The following is a 17,995-nucleotide window of genomic DNA, read 5'->3' as shown; positions in this document are numbered from 1 at the left end:
CAAAGGTAGTTAAAGTTTAGGTAACAGACTCTGCCTGCCCTCATGAACCTTACTGTCTAGGTCGGAGATAAAACACCAGATCATAACTCTAATAAACTGAGTGGGTAACATCAGATGCTAAAATAATACTCTTAAGGTTTGCAAATCTTCAATGTAAGCTTTAAATATAGTATCCCATTTTATGTTCAAAACTGAGGTGGGTATGATGAGGGAACTGAGGCCGAATTTAAACAACTTGTCCGAGGTCACAGAGCAGTAAGAGTCTCATAAGGACCTGAAATCAGGTCTCCCTGACTCTAAGCAGTGTTCTGGTCACTGAGCCCCCTGCCTTCTCTCGTCATTCATGTCTAAGGAGATCACTTAAGAAGCATTCATTAAGGAACTGCTATGCACTAAGTACACAGCACAGGAGGCACCCACACTGAGCCAGGTGCTTGGGAATGGAATACATAGGCACAGGCCAAGGGTTCAAAGGACTCAGAGTCAAGGGTAGTGTAAAGTTGAACTGGTTATCTACAAGGTTAAAAATTTTAGGGGGAAAATCAAGCCAGAGCAAACTGATGGTGTGGGAAAAGAGAGGGGGGGAAAGTGACTAGAGGTTACACTGAGGATGGAGAATGACTTTTAAGAGAGCTAAAAGGGCACAGGAAAGCCAAAGGATAGGAGCTTATAGATGTAAGAATTTCTGTTATAGATCAGAAAGGTAGAACATGTGTCCCTGTGTACATGGCTGGGATGGAGTAAAGATGAACAATCATGGGGAGATACGGAGATTGATGAACTGGGAAGCTGGGTATCAGACCCCAAATTATGAACCTAGTCCCAATTATATCAGAATTTCTATAGAAAAATAAACTCCAGTGAGTTCCTAGCCTCTCTAAAATCAAATATAAAGTCCTCTGTTTGGTTTTTTCCAAGCACTACTAGCCCCCACCCCATATCTTTCCAATCTTTTTATACTTTGCATGCCTCCCCCACCCCCAAGTCCCCTTGGATGTTCCTAGAACAAGACCCTCCATCTCCCGACGCTAGGCATTTCCTCTGGCTGTCTTCCGTGCCTGGAATGCTCTGTCTCTCTCTCTCTGTCTCTCTGTCTCTCTCTCTTTCTCTCTCTCTGTCTCTCTCTCTCTCTCTCTCCCCAATCCCTCTTAATTCTAGTCCCTACCCTCTGCTGAATCTTTCAAATTAAGCCTCCCTTAGAGTTTGTACGTAGGTAGCTGTTTGCATGCTGTTTCCCCCATTAGACTCTGAGCTCTGGCAGTGCAGCTGTCTTTGGCCTTTCTTTTTTATCCCCAGTGATTAGCACAATGCCTAACTATTTAGATTAATCAGCAGGTGTTTAACAAATGCTTTGACTATCACTCCTGTTTCCTGGAACACAATCTACTATATCAACTATAGCAAGGAGATCTGAGAGCTGATTACATTCTTTGAATGGAAAACTCCAGGGAGCTCCCTGGGGAGCCACATTAGCCCCTTGAAACCTCCTGACTCAAAGGCCATGGACCTGTGACAGGTGAAATCTGAAATAACCAAGCAAACAAAGGCTCCGGCTTCCAAGTGTAATCAATTTATTAAGCAGTGCATGCCGACTGTGTGACAGATCGGGGCCAGGCCTCCTCAGCGTGGCACTGGGCCCCAAGTACAAGGGGAAACAGCTTTTTATGAATAAAAAGAAAACAATTAACAGAACATAAACCAGGGCACAAGGTTAAGCAATCTGTTTTATAACTAGGGAAAAGATTAGGGACTTTGCAAGTTGGGCAGGAAAGAATAAAGAGGTGAAATTCCAGAAATCAGAAAAAGAGATGTCATATTCCCTGCAAGTGTCTGTGTTCAATTAAAAAACACCACCAACAAGGAAATAGTGACTTTCTGACACAGTACAGGGCCAATTTTCAGATAAAATATGTGGATAGTTTGAGATGTTTAATTGTGAGAAAACTCCTTGCATCAATCCTCAGATCTGACTAGGTTTCTGGTCAGCATAGCCTAGGGCATCTAAGAAGCAGACAGAGGTAGTCCAGCTTCCCAGTCACACAGGGCTAGGTACAAACAATGCAATAAAGTTTTCTCACAATTCCTATAATTGAATCAAGTTTTCCCACAAGACATAAACTGGGCAGACTTATAAATGAACAGAAAGGGAATTGAACTAGAAGCAGAGCTGAATTACAAGATGTAGTCAGTGTGGTTCATTCAATCCCCACAGTTCCCACCCATGTTACAATCAAATGAGACTAGAGTCCAATTCAGCCTTGAAGCCCACCATTTTGGGTCCAAAAACCTGGCTTTCAGTCCCATTTCCCCTTCATCACTTACTAGCTGTTTAACCTCAGGCAGATTGCTGAGCCTCCACATATTTCAGTTATCTGTTCTATGGCGCAGTCCAAGAACCAGATCAGATGACTTCTCAGGGTCCATTCCTGTCCTAAGGTCTGTGATTTTATGATTCCCCCACATAAAACAGGATCAAGGGCAAGAGCTAAAATACAAAGTCTTCTTGGTAAATCCATTACAGTTAGATCCTGGTAAGAACCATAACATTATATCTGAAGAATGACCAGATCAAACATAGATCTAGATTCAGTGCTAGAAATTACCTCAGAGGTCTTTCAGTCCAACCCATTACCCTACAAAAGGAAAACTGAGATTCAATCAGGTTAAGGGACTTCAATAAGGTCACACAGATACCAAATGGCACAGACTCCAAATCCAGCACTTTTTTCCAGTAAGACCTTAGAGTCCCAGCTATTCTACACATCAGCCACAAGACTCTAGGCAAGTCACCAAACCCTGCACTGTAGATCTGAATCAAGAAATTTATTCTTATCTAAACCCATTTCCTTTCTCACTCCTTCCATTTTCTGTCCAGCTTTGAAACCTGGGACCCCTCACTTCATGATGATGCATGACTCACAGGTCATGCACGGTGTGGAAATCACAACATTCCTTGCTTTCCATGACCACCTCCAGACTTTCCTTCTATGACCATCACCAGCAGCAAGTTATCATCCTTTGAGGTAAAAGCAATACAAATTTTTCTTACCACCTAATCCAAATCCTCACAACTGTAACCATGGCCACCATCTACTTTCACACAGGACATTCCCCTTCAGTACTCAGTAAGTTAAATGTCTGGCTCACAGTCATCTCCACCACAATTCCTGCCCTAACAGGGGGTTTTCATCTATATAGTTATACTCTCTCAACTACCCTAACACTCTAGTTCCTCAATCTATTGTACTTCAGATCCACAGAGACAATCATACCCTTAATCTTGCCATCACCCACAAGCTTCCACTTCCATGTTGTAAGTGATGAAACTCCTTTATCTGATCGTAACCTTCTATCACATTCTATTTCTCCTTTTACTCAACAGCCCCTAAGCCTGTTTTTTAACCTCACCATGACCTCCAATCCCTCAGCTCTCTTTCCCAGGCCATCCCCCCTACATGGGCTTCACTCTGCTCTCCTCCCTATTTCTAGGCAAATCACTTCAAACCTATATTATCCTTACACTCAAATCCTTTGCCCCTTTGTCCTATCACCTAAAATACCTTAGATAACTCCCATCACTCACCTCCTTCTCTCCCTTTCACGTGTTGCTGAAAGGAGTTGGGGGAAAATCATAAAACCCTGCTGATGTGGTCCACTACAAATGTATGCCACATAATCTAAACTGGGCCTTCCCTCCAACATGGCAATCCTTTTACATCTACTCAATCCAATTGTCTGGAGGAGTAGGAATGCAAATTCATCTCAATGGCAATTTCAAACCTTTTCAACAAACCTCAAGCTTCCCATGAGACTTTCCTCCTGTCCCCTTCTTAGCTGAAGACCTTCACACTCACATTTCACTTTAAAAAGCTTAAAAAATTGAAACTACTTGCCAAGAGCCCCCTCTTCTCTTTTTCCTCTATACTATCTTTTTTTTTTTGGAGGGGGGAAGGTAAGACAATTGGGGTTAAGTGACTTGCCCACTGTCACACAGTAAGTGTTAAGTGTCTGAGGCCACATTTGAACTCAGGTCCTCCTGACTCCAGGGTCAGTGCACTATTTATTCACTGAGCCACCCAGCTGCCTCTTTATACTATTTTTAATGGTGATCTCATCTATTCCCATGGACTCAATTATCCTCTCTATGCAGATGTTTCCCAGATCTATACAATCCTAATCTCTCTTTTGAGTTCCAATCACATATCACCAACTGCCCTTTGGACATCTGAACGTCAGTATGTCTACAAGAGAACTCATCTTTCCTCCCCTCCCCAAGCTTTGCCTTCTCAAATTTCCCTATTATTCTTGAGGGCACTACCATCCTTCTAGTCACCCAGGCTCAAAGCCTTGGGGTCATCTTCACTCATCCTCACTCCACATATCCAAACTACTGTCAAATACTCCCTACTCAATAAAGATCCCTATCTAATAGGAGCTCCCAGATTGAATATAAAATACAAAATCTATAAAAGCACTGAAAGTACTTTACAACCTGGCATCTTCCTACCTTACCAGTCTCCTTATGCTTTACCCTGCCATGCAGACTATGATCTAGCTAAGAAGGTCTAATTGCTAGGGGCAGCTAGGTGGTACAGTGAGTAGAGCACCGGCCCTGAAGTCAAGAGGACCTGAGTTCAAATCTGGCCTCAGACACTTAACACTTACTAGCCATGTGACTTTGGGCAAGTCACAACCCCAAATGCCCTCCAAAAAAAAAAAAAAAGGTCTGCTTGCTGTTCCTTACAGGTGACATCCATCTCTGGACTTCATACACTTAAAACTGGTGATAGAGCCTACATGGCTTAAATGCTCTAACTCTTTACTCCTAACTCCCAGCTTAAAGACTCAGAAGAAGGCCTTTCCTGGTACCCCCTTCCTATTAGTCTGGTACCTAGAAGATGACTTTCCATTTTACACTGTCTACATAGTTTAAGTTACAGCTATTTGCATACCTCCCCTATCAGAGTGTGAGATCCTTTACAGCAGTGACTGTGTTCTCGTCTTTCTTGGCCCCAGAATTAAGCATAGTGCCTGGAACAAATTAAGCACTTAATGCTTGCTGACTAACTCTGAGAATCAAGTGCTAATACAAAATGTTCTATGTGTAGAAAGGTGTCATGCAATTGTAAGCTATTATATTTTTAAATCTGTATTATCATCATTGAGCTTGTTCATACCTTTTCTGTTGAAGTTCAGATTATAAGAATCCGAGGACAAATGACTTTATATTTAATGTTCTCTGAATGATTGTAGTATTGGAAAAAATGACTGCTTTTTGTACCTGAATAAGATTTTGAGGATGTCATCTCATCTTCTCTAGTCTCACTGAAAACAAATACTTTTGAGATAACTTCTGTAGAACAACAGGGATTAATTTAATCTTGTCCTATTCTCACATAATCCTGATGTCCTCTGCTAGATCTCTATGATTTGAAATTTTTTCACTCCATGTAGTTTGGAGATTATGTATAGTTGGTATGTTATCAAAAACACGTTTCTTAAATTTTTATGGATTAGTATTACGTCCAAGCAGTTGGGGCATTGGCTCTGACTCTGGTGATTTTCCATTTACACTCTCAAAGACAGAACATGGTTTCTATTTGTAATGTGGGAGCTTATCAAGGACAGTGAGTTACCGGCACATAATTGTAGCTATGTGATCATGTCTTTCTAGATATCCAATAAGTGCTAAGTTTTTTTTTTTTTCTAAGCAATCAGGGTTAAGTAACTTGCTCAAGGTTACACGGCCAGTTATTTCTGGGCGTGGTGCTGAGTGTCTGAGCCCGGATTTGATCCCCAGGCCATCCCGACACTGCAGCCAGTGCTCTTACTCGCTGTGCTACCTGGCCGCCCCAAGTGCTAAGTTTTTGCAACCTACAACAATATGTTGTGTAGATTCTGTAATCTTACTGCAAAATCTGCATTATTATTACTTCATTCTCATCTTTTTCAATGGAATTCTGCTAAGATTATTGTTATTATCACATCATTCTTATCACTTTTTCACATACCCTGAAACTAAGCTAAACTCCTCTGGGATTCAAAGGTTATCTAGTCCAACTCCTTCATTAGATGGAATATGAAACTATGATCCTCTCCAGCTTTAACGTTCTGTGAATTTATGAGCTAATAAAGCAAATACCACCAAGGCCATATAAGAACTTGGTGATGTTAATGTCTCTGCTAAGACTTCGTGTTTCCCAACAAAGGAGCCCACCCTTTGTTTAGCATGTTGACTCCACTAAATAAACTTTCCTTTTGAAGATCAAGTGCTTACTACATCTCCTGGCAAACATGGAGGAGAAGATGCACAACTAACCAGCACAAGAAGACCTGTGGGAGTCCCCTCCCCACCCTCTGAACCAAACCCAGTGAGTCACACTCACCATCAGCACATCAACAACTACGTTTTGTTCAGGAAGAGTCACTGACGTCTCAGGTCAGAACTGATTTTGGTCAGCACTCATGACAGCATGCAGAAACATTTCCTCAGGGAATCTTCCCATGGGATTGCTGCCTAAATGATATTCTCAGGACTATCTTCTAACAGTGCTACTGATTAATAAAGAAGAAATTTTCAAAGTTTATTTAAGGAATGGAGGGTCTAAAAGTAGATAAAGAGCTGGCAGCAATCAAAAAGCTACAGGGAAAAAAGAGAAGGAAGGTGGAAAAGAAGAGAAGGAAGAAAGGAAAAAGAGGAAGGAAATAAGCATTTATAAGCATCTACTGTGTGCCAGGGACTGTGCTAAGGGCTTTGCAAGTATGACCTCAACTGATCCTCACAACAGCCCTGGGAAGGAGGTGCCCATTTTACAGTTGAGCAAACTAAGGCAGCCAGGGATGAGATGAATTGCCCAGGGTCACAGAGATAAAATCACTGTACTGATTTTAAGTTACTTCCTAAATGAATGACTAGAAAAGGAATCCCAACAAGACTTCTTTCGAAGCATCCCCTGACTGTGGTCACTGTCGCGTCTCTCTCCCCGGGGTGTGCTGTTTAAGGTTGCAAACAGAAGGATGATTGTGTGGCCTGATATAATGATTCCATGAATCTCTAAAATGTAGACAAGAAAGCACATGTCCCCCCAACTCAAACCTGCACTACTGGTGAATCTTTCACATTTCTGTTAATGGCAACATCATTCGTGCATTCAGTCCCCCCAGACTCAAAACCCCAGAACTATCTTTTATTCTTTCTTCTCATTCACCTCCCATAGAATCATCCAATCAGCGATCAAGTTGTCGATACTCCTTCCACAAGAGTATTCAAATCCAACTCCATTCACACCACTATCACACTGGTTTACCCCTCCTCAGTCCTATGTTAGGCTCCCTGACTCCAGCTTCTCTTCCCTGATCCATATGGTTTTCCAAATAATAGCTCTCCTAATGCCCAGAAGTGATCATGACACATCCCAGCTCAAAAACAAATGGCAAAAAGGCAACATGCACATTATTGAAAGGCTCCCTCCCTGACTTCCTTATCTAACAGCATCCCCAAACTTCCCAGAGTGCTCTGCCCAGAACTCCCCTTTCCCCCTTTCATAACCCCCTCATATTTCTGTTTTCATAGCGGTCAGAGTGGGATATGATGGACAAAGAGATAGAGGACTTGGGTTCAAATCCCGGCTCTGTCACTGACCACATGAGTAGGGATTCGTGCAAGTCACTCAATCTCCCTGTGCCTTTGTTTTCTCATCTAAAAGAGGAGCAGAGCACACCACATGCCCCTGTTCCTGTGAGTCCTGTGGCTTCTTAAGGGAAGGAACTGGGCCCTTTTCATGCACATTGTCCCAGAGCCCAGCACAGTGCCTTATATAGAAGAGTCATCTGAGAGACGGTTAGGAAATCAAACAAAACATTAAAACTAACTAATCTTCAAGCCAAGAGAGGGGAAAAAGACCAAGTCTTTCTGCTAGAACTGTTGGCACAGAGGGGCCCTGTAGGCAGGAATATACCTGCTATGAAATATTCCCACACTCAGGCTCTTAAAGGGAGACAAGCAGAGACAAGTCCCTCTACACTCCCCAAATATCTGGGCTAGTAACAACAAAAGATATTCAGAGATCTTAGCCCCCAGACAATAACACCTGTCAGCCAGCTAGGGTTCTCACGGTTTGGTGTCAGTCCTTATTTTAAGCCTAGCACAAAGCAGCATTACATACCTATGGAGATGCTGAGAAAACAAGATTGTCTTCACACAACAGTCTGGAAATACTGGCAAAGCCCCAGTATTAAGGATAAAACTGTGAATTTATCAATATGAAGAACTCAGAAGGCATTCTTTCCTTGACAAAGCTGCTTCTGAGGAAAAAACTCAACACACCAGAGTGCAGAAGGAGGTCACAACAAGTGATACCAAAGTCACTGTGTAGTCTCTCACCTGAAGCCAGAGGTCGGATCCACTCTTTACTATTGAGATCAAGTCGCCAGAGGTCATTGAAGGCAGCGTTGCAGCTGCTCTGGGTGCAGCCTCCAAAGACATACATGGACTGATTAGCATCATAGTAACACGCACCTAGAAAGAGAGAACAAAGATAAGAAAATGCTGCTTCTCTCTTATGCCCCACAAGTAGTCAGCCATGTGTGGTTCCAAGGGCAGGATTGTATCCAGAAAAAGAAAACAGATACCTTCCACTCTCTTTAGCTAGGCTACAAATCTACACACAAATATTTGGGGGAAGCAGATCAAAAATCAGAAAGCTCCTCCAGCTCGGGGGCTCTGTTATGTTATCCAGGACACATGAATTCTAATGACTCCCCACCACTGAAAATTCAAGAGCTTCACAAACACATCAGGTTTGTTTAACCACCAAGCAAACCTGCATAGTGATTCCTGAAACAGACAACCACTGCCACTGAGGGAGCATGAGAGTATAACATTAGAGGCATCAGTATTGACCAGTAATTTTTCAGAATACCTCACACAGGAATAATGGTTTCCAAACCAGCATTTTGTGTGCACTTTTTGACTGGTCCGGAAACAGTACAAAAAGATGAGAGTCCATGAATGTCAGATTGGAAAGGACCAAAGACATCAACTAGTCCAATATTTTCATGTCAAAAATGAGGGGCATGAGCCAAGAAGAAAGGCAGGGCAAGGTGGTAAAAGTGAGACCTGAAGTAGAAAGCTCTTAGGCTGGCTTCTGGCTCTATGACTTTCAACAAGCCACTTCCCCTTCTGGGGACTGTCATCAACTATCAAATGCGGGAGTTAAGGCCCAGGGTAAAGTGGCAGGAGCACTGAACTGGGACGGGACTTCAATCCTGCTTCTACCACCTCCTTCTTTGTGACCTTTTGGTGCAAGTTTCTTGACATCTCTGGGCTACAAGTGATTCTTCTACAAAATGAAAGAAACAAACTAGATGGCCTCTGAGATCCTGTCCAATCTATTATCCTAGATGAAGATGACAGCACCAACTTTACGAAAATCTTTCTTTGAAAAATATATACACTGATTACTCCAAATTATTAAGGAGAGGAACAAGCCGATTTTCAAATTAGTCCTGTAAGACTGCCCCACATTTGGGCCAGTCTAAACAGCTTGGAAATCACAGGGCAGTGTGACTAATGGTTAAAGAGCAGGTAGTGGAAGAGCTGGTTCGGAAAGTCACGAATGCCCTGGGAAGGTCCTAAGGCACCCTGGCCTATTCACTAGAACTGACCAGAAAACCTGCGGAGCCTAAAGACCCAGCTCTGAGTCTCAGCTTTTCCTCTAAGTAGCCAAATGACCACAAACTTTCTAAATCTATTTCCTCTCCTATTAAATGGGGTTAACAAGGGCTTCTGGGAGCCAAGATGGCAGAGTAAGCTGTAAGTCACTCTCACTCTCCTTTACTGACCTTGAAAAAACCATAAAATAACATCCCATGAAAAATCCTGGATAAGTGGAGCCAGCAGAAAGACAAAGTGCACCAGTTTTTTAGCTCAGGAGGCTATGGGGATTAATAGGAAAGGTCTCTCTTGCTGTGACAGAAGGGGACCAGTACAGGAAGTGAGGCATACTGGCAAGCCAGCAGCAAGCCCCACTTTAGCAAACCAGCAGAAGATCCTAGGCCCTAAGGTAGTGGAGCAGGCAAGCGCCAGCACCAGGGCTCCCCACGTGCCTTCCCGCAGATGAGGGTACTGACAGACACCAGTATGGGGAACTGGAGGACATCAGTGCTGGAAATCTGCAGACACTAGAATGGAGGAACCACCACTTGCACCAGACAGGAATCTTCCAGCGATGCCCTTGGGGAAGAGGTAACCACCCTTTCCCCACACCTCATGTGGAGAGCTTCAGTGTAACCCCAGGGAAATGCAGAAAGACCTCACTTAGCCAGCTCCAGCTCAGTACCAGGTAAGCTGCAGCATTATACAGCTCCCAGCTGCCAGAACCAGAGGCCCCAGCACACAAAACCAGTACAAGAGGCGTGAGACAAAGCCCCCTGTACCCCAGAAACAGAGATCCACTTTAAAAGCCTCCTGGCAAACACAATGAGCAAAAGGCAACTCAGAAAAGCAAAGGCTGTAAATTCTTACAGGAAAGACCTAAATACAAATTCAGAAGAGGACAGCATTGTCACTATATTCACATCTGAAACCTCAAAGGGAAATATGAACTGATCTCAAGCCCAAAAAGTCTTCTTGGAAGAGCTCAAGAAGGATTTTAAAACTCAAATTAGACAGGTAAAAGAAAAATTAAACAATTCCTTTAAAAATACAATTGACAAAATGGAAAAAAAAATTCACTGAAGAAAACAACTCCTTAAAAAGTAAAATTGGTCAAATGGAAAAGGAGGCACAAAAGCTAACTAAAGAAAACAATTCATTAAAAATCAGAAACAGGCAAGCAGAAGCTAATGACTCTATGAGGCATCAAGAATTAGTCAAACAAAATCAAAAGAATGAAAAAATAGAAGAAAATGTAAAATACCTCACTAGAAAAACAAATGACATAGAAAAATGATACAGGAGAGACAGTGGTCTACCAAACCTCCCAAGAATTACTGGTCTACTGGAAAGCCATGATTTTAAAAAGAGACTGGGCAGTATCTTCCAAGAAATCATCAAAAAAAAACTACCCTGGGTCCTAGAACCAGAGGGTAAAATAGTCATCAAAAGAATCCATCTATCACCTCCTGAAAGAGATCTCAAATTGAAAAAAGCAAGGAATATTGTAGCCAAATTCCAGAATTATCAGATCAAGGAGAAAATACTGCAAGCACTGAAAGAAACAATTAAAATATTGTGGAACAACTAGCCGTGTAACCTTGAGCAAGTTACTTAACCCCAATTGCCCTCCAGAAGGCAAAAAAAAAAAAAATATTGTGGAACTACAGTTGGAATCATGCAGGATCTTGCAACTTCTACATTAAAAGATCAGAGGGCTTGGAGTATGATATTCCGTAAGGCAAAGGAGCTTGGATTACAACCAAGGATCAACTGGACCAACTACCCAGCAAAACTGAGCATAATCTTTCAGGCAAGGAAATGGAAATTCAATGAAATAGGAGATTCCAGACCTTCCTGATAAAAATACCAGAGCTCAATGAAAAATTTGATCTTCAAATACTAGACTGGAGAGAGACATAAAAAGGTAAACAAGAAAGAAAAATAAAACATTTATTCAATAAGGGCTATTTGTTTACATCCCTAAATGAAAAGATGATACTTGTAAATCTTGAGAATTGTATCTTTATTCTGACATTTAAAGGGATATACATAGACTGAGGGTGTGGGTATAAATTAATTGATGTGATGATAACCTAATTAAGGAGTGAAAAGGTATTGTAATGGGAGAAGAGGAAAGGAGGAGGCAGAAAAGGGTAAATTATATCACATGAAGAGGCACAAAAATATATTATAGTAGAGGGAAAGAAGAAAGGGAGGTGAGCATTTTTTGAACTTTATTACTCTTATCAGATTTGGTTCAAGGAAGGAATAACCATACTCAAGGTATAGAAATCTAACTTGCCCTGCAGGTAATAAGGAGAAAGGGGAAAGAAAAGGGAGAAGTAGTAAGGGAAAATAGAAAGGAAAGGGTGGGGGGGAAGATTGAGGGAGGCAGAAGTAAAAAAAAAAAAATGGGGCTAATAAAACCTGCATAAGGACAGCATAGCATAAAGGAGACAGGATCAGCCTTGAAAGTCAGGAATACATGGCTTTTAGTCCTGTTTCTGAAACATATGGTCTGTGTAACAATAGACAAATTAACTTATTTTTTAGTGGCCCAGATAGTTTCTAAAATTGTAAAGTACAAAGGGGGTTGCTAATCTGCATTTTTGGAATAACTTTCCACAATGGGAGTCACCTTCACTAGTAAAAGCATGGACCCACACCTGGAATCTCCTCAAAAAAAAAAAAAAAAAAAAAAAAAAAAAAAAAAAACCCAAAAACCAAAACCCCAAAAAAAAAAAAAAAAAAAAAAAAGGAAGCATAAAAAACCTTGTACCCCACCCTCCAAGGAAGCCATTGATAAGAAAATCCCTATATAGTCAAAACATTTGCAAGGGCACTTTTTTGTGATAGCAAAACACTGGAAACAAAGATAATAATCAATTAAGGAATGGTGCACGAATGTAATGGACTATGACTGCTTTATGAAACACTGAGTGTGAAAGATTCTGAGAAGTATGAGAGGATCACATGAACTGATGCAGAAAGAAATCAAGAGAGTCCAGAATGAAACATACAAGAAGACCACAACAATGTAAATAGAAGAACAACTGCATACACCAAAAAAACCAAAAGGGAATGATGCAAGATTATAAAGAATACGCATGGCTTTAAAGATAAACTATGAGGAGATGCTCCAAATTCACATGTCATGGAGGGGAGAGGTCTACAAGCATTACACATTGAACATGATTTAATACTTTTTCAAAGTATTAATTGGTTGTGCTGATTTTTTCACCCTTTTTTGTCTTTAAAAAATTACTATTTATTACACAAGATGGCTGTCTGGAAGGGAAGATGGAGAGGGATTATTGATAGTTATAATGATGTAAAAAACAAATGACATCAATAGAAACTTATATTTTAAAAAAATCTACATTCTTCAAAGAGTTACAAGCACTTCATAAACATTAATGTACTACAGAAATGAGAACTCTTATTTTCAATACCACTGAAAAGTAAAGAAAAGTCTTTGTGGCAGATAATAAGGCCCCATCTACAACTATAAACCACACATAACAAAAAAGAGGCAATAGCTAGGGGAAAGATTACACTCCTACTAAGCAAAAGGAAAAAAGTTTGGCCTTCATCAGTTAATAAGCATGGGAATAAAGTTTTGCAGCTGCTTTCTCACTAAAGGCTCATTTATTCATTATCCTTTGGAATGTATACTTCAGGGCTAGGTCAGAACAGTCAGGGGTTAAATAAAAGGAAGGGTGGGGGGGGGAGAAACCAGGAGACTCAATGGGCTAGTACTATGGCTTCAATGACCAGAAAGAAATCCTCTTTGGACAGAATTTGTTTGACAAGTCACTGCTTCTAAGACTCATTTGGAACTCTAGCACCATTTATTCAACTTTAGAAAAAGAAAAAAGTATTCTTTTGATTTTTACTTACTAAATGCCAGTGCCATAATTCTTTACTTACATAACCAATCCTTTCTAACTCAACCCATCCACTAGATCCCTTCACTAATTCTTGAACTAGTAAAGCAAACCAGCACACTAGGATAAATTAGAGGCAATAAAACAGTGTGTTTAGTCACATACACAATGACCTCACTCAGCAGGGGAAGTAGTAAGAACCTTTTATCGTTTGAGAAGCCTCCTATTGTTTGGCTGTGGCTTGTGAGGTAGATCAATAATCATGTAAGGGCCATTAGGTTCTTCAATGAACCATGCAGAAGAAACCTTGGATTTGTAGGTGTGAAACATTTATCTGGTCATCCACAGATCCATTTCTTGGTCTTTTTTACTTCAGCTCTAGACTTGATCTCATTTTCTAAATATTTGACCTAACTGCCTATAGGGCATTTCAATCTGGATGTCTCACAGACAGCCCAAACTCAACAGGTCATCACCGCCCCCCCCCCAACCTGCTTCTTCCTTCTCACCTATAGCACCTTCTGACCCGTAGCACCACCATTCACTAAGTTTTCCAACCTAATAACCGAGGGGTCATTGACTTCCCCTTTCATATCTAGTTCGTTATTGCTGTTTGGTCATTTTCAATCATGACCAACTCTTTCTGACCCCATTTGGGTTTTTCTTTGCAAAGATACTAGAGTGGTTTGCTTCTCCAGCTCATTTTATACATGAGAAAATTGGGGCAAACAAAGTGAAATGACTTCCCCAGGATCACAGAGCTAGTGTCTGAGACCAGATTTGAACTCATGAAGATGAGTCTCCGTAATTCCAAACCCAATGCTCTATCCACTGCACCACCTAGCTGCCACTCATATCTAATTACCAGGTACGACTGAAGAATGAATATTTATTAAGCGCTTACTATGTGCCAAGCATAGTGCTAAGCTACTGAATACAAAAAACAAATGTGAAAAAACTTCCTCAAGAAGTTCATATTCTAATTTATTGTATTTTAAATTATATTCTAATGAGGGAGACAATCACATATAGGGGGAATGATGGTCAGGGAGGAGTGTTTTGGATTAGAAAACCACAAGGATGATGAATGTACCCATGAAAGAACAGAATGACACCCCTTTATGGGAGCAATGGCAATAGAGTACAGTGCTGATTTCATCATGGTTCCAGAAGTGGAAAGGGGAAAGAGTAGGAGTAGGGGGTGAGGGTGGCATCAGAGTAAAGAATGGCTGGAGTAGCCTAATAAAATGGGCACATGAGGCACTCGCCAACTAGATCTCAGGAATGCCAAAACTGAAAAGGTTAAATCCTCGAGGACACAGATTTTGGTCCTGGCAGCAAGATAAGGGGAGAGAAAAAGGTAGGGAGCTCTCTAACATCTTGGGCATCTGTCCTACTCTACTCCCAAAGCCATCATCTACATAAAGCCTTCATTACCATGAGCAAGGACTAAAGACCAGGTCTTTTTCACCTCTACTCTTCTACAAAAAGTGGTCACCTGTTCCCCCTCCCAACCCTGCCCACCTCATCCAGCTGAGAAAACTTGACAGAAAAGCTCTGATTATGCATAGTTATATTTGTGTCATTCTTCTGCTCAAAATTCTTCAGTAGTTCCCTCCTGAGAAAAGTTCATAGTCCAGTGCCTAGCATTCAGAGCGTTCTGCAATCTGGTGGTGTGGCCCTACATTCCTAGCCTTATCCCAAGCACCACCCAAACCGTCCCCTGAATAAACAATGTGCTGCTCTCCTCAGGTTCTCTGTTCACATTGTTCCCTATCTAGAATAGGAGTTCTTAACCTGTTCTATATCAGAGAGGCCTCTAGTCTAGTGAAGCCTATAAACCCCTTCCCAGAATCATGTTGTTAAGCACAGAAAATGAAAAAGGACTACTTTTATATATAACTTACATTTATTCTATATTTATATATAATTTACATTTATTATGTCTAATATTTATATGTACTTTTAACACATTGACATCAAGGTGGCACACTGGCTAGCATGGGGCCTGGAGGCAGAAAGACTGCAGTTCAAATCCAGCCTCAAGCTACCTGTGCACCTCTGGACAAGTCACTTAACCTTTGTTAGCCTCAGTTTCCTCATCTGTAAAATGGGGATAATAACAGCCACTATCTCCCAGGACTATTGTATGAATCAAATAAGATATTTCAAAAAGTGTTTAGCATAAGGTCTAGCATGCAGTAAGTGCTATATAAATGTTAGTTATCATCATCATCGTGTATTGTAGTCTCCCCACCTAACCAGACTCTAAGTTCCACAAAGGTGGGGCCAGGCTCTGGTTACTTTTCTATCTCCTGGAACACCTGGTCCAATACAATCTAAATACAGTAGGTCTTTAACAAATGTTTAATGAATGGGATCTGCCAAGTATGACTATAAAGAATTAAAGTCCTAGCAGGTTCTCTGCTCATGATGCAATTGTTAATAATTATTAGTAGCAATGAAATTAAAAAGCACTGATCCAATTAAAAGGATGTATCTCGGATAGATACATTTCAATCTCTACTAACAGGCCTGGGATCCTTGGTGGCTTGAATCTAGACCTCTGTAACTGTAAATAAGCCTGACAATAAGATAAGATTTTAACTCAGACCAATTAGTACCTTGAACAAAAGGCACTCATTTTCCCATGGTAATTCTAATGGGATTTGAATATGGCTCTCCCAAGTGGCTTGGCAGTCTTTTCACAGCCCTATGAAACTTTAATCAATACCTCCAATATTACAACATTTCACACAAACTCATAACTTCTAAAATTAAAATACTGTTCATATTTTTGCCTCCTTCCCCACCTCGAAAATCAACTCTTGGCTTGATACTTTCTTCAAATAGCAAGAAAGTACAGAGCCTTTATTTTTCCAAGAGGTGGCAAACATTCTTTTCTATTTGGATTGAAAACTCAGCCAGCCAGCCAGGCCCCATGACGTCCTTACAGCATGTATTTTTAATTCTATACGAAAATAAAACAACCAGCATTTTCCTGACTCTTTAAGCAAACAAAGGCTTCTGGAAAAGGAAGGCACAGCCCAATGGATGTGAAAACTAATGGGATTGAAAAGTTTCACATACATTCAGTGACCAGGAGCCACCCATCAACAAAGTTAAAAGAGGAAGAAAGTCATTTGAAAAAGCTATGTTTAGACCTCAAACATAATAGAATGAAAATCTGATAACCATTAATAAGAAGTTTAACTATTTATAGGAAATAAGTATTAATAGCATTATACTTCTTTAAAAAAAAAAAAAACCCTAACATCCTACTTGTAGGAGGAAAAAGGCCTGCAAAATTTAAATGGGTCTTCCTAACAACCTCAGAGCTAAAATCATCCTGTACTGACTTATCAAAAAATGAAGTGTGAAAGTTCAAAGTCACTCACCTAAATAAAACATTTTTCCTTTCGTAATTATCTATTCCAAGGCCAGACCTCTGGAACATGTTATAAAGAACTGCCACATGACAACACAATACAGATGCATAATTCAGCATGGAGCAACAAAAAGAATGATGGCTTTTCAGTTAGAGGGTCTGGGTTCAAGTACTATCTGAGGTATTTGGGGCAAGTCATTAAACTGAAGGGGCTAGACAAGATGACCCTCTGAAGTCCCATCTAGTGCAAAGTCAATGTAAACTACAAAGGTATGTACGGTGAACCAAGGAACAATTTCCAAGGATAAACAAGAAACGCAAAGAGAAAGTCTGATGCACTCACTGTACCTTTTTTTTTTTTTAAGCAACTCTACATCTTGCTTCTAACAGATTCTTTTCTGAGTGACCCTGGTTTCCTCAAGTGTCATGCTAACTGCAAAGGGCAATACTCAACAATTCCTCCTGAAGGATGTATCCAAAGATTCATGTGATTACTCACACTGCAAAGTGTATTCTAGAGTTATTTCATACATGTCTGATGCCTTTATAATTAACTAAATTTAACTCTCCTCTAATACAAAATCTCCATCTTCTACTCCGGTACTATTTGGTACTTAAATGTTCACTGAATGAATAAACAAATTACATACACTTGACTTTTGCCACTCAAGATACTAAATCCCTTTTGCTTTCCCCAGGATCTACATAGAAATGTCCTCAGGCATTCTTCCCTTACTTTAAGAATCTAAAGTCCTCAGGAGCCTTGCACTCAGGCATACATGTCAGGCCACATCTATTACAAGTTTGGAATGATAGAGGGAAAAGGCAATTATCCAATGTGGCCCTGTTGGCTCCTGTGAGAGTTCAATACTTGGTGAATGAATGAATAAATGTGATTTCTTTCAAAGTAGGAAAAGCTGTAGGATTAACAGGCCTCTGAGTCAATGTGGGCATGACTTCTTTATTCAAGGACATCATGATTAGCTATGCCCTGTGTTGCTCATGAAAAAAATAAAGCAATAAAAAGGCCCATCTTTCCAAAAGGAGAGAAAGGTCCCTCTA

General features: G+C 40.7%; 1 protein-coding gene across 1 annotated transcript in view; it reads right to left on the bottom strand.

Annotated features, from left to right (window-relative positions):
- Nucleotides 1-17,995, bottom strand: part of FBXO42 (F-box protein 42) — a 102,970-nt gene that overhangs the window by 33,161 nt on the left and 51,814 nt on the right. Inside the window, exon 4 of the mRNA XM_069079136.1 lies at nucleotides 8,384-8,518. Within this exon, the coding sequence (XP_068935237.1) occupies nucleotides 8,384-8,518 (135 nt within the window). The remainder of the gene's footprint in view (nucleotides 1-8,383; nucleotides 8,519-17,995) is intronic.

Source organism: Petaurus breviceps, unplaced genomic scaffold (genome assembly GCF_028583685.1).
Source record: "Petaurus breviceps papuanus isolate PSGF00001 unplaced genomic scaffold, PetGlider_PUasm1.0 91041, whole genome shotgun sequence".
NCBI classification, from domain to species: domain Eukaryota; kingdom Metazoa; phylum Chordata; class Mammalia; order Diprotodontia; family Petauridae; genus Petaurus; species Petaurus breviceps.
This window is presented reverse-complemented; position numbering and strand designations above follow the sequence as displayed.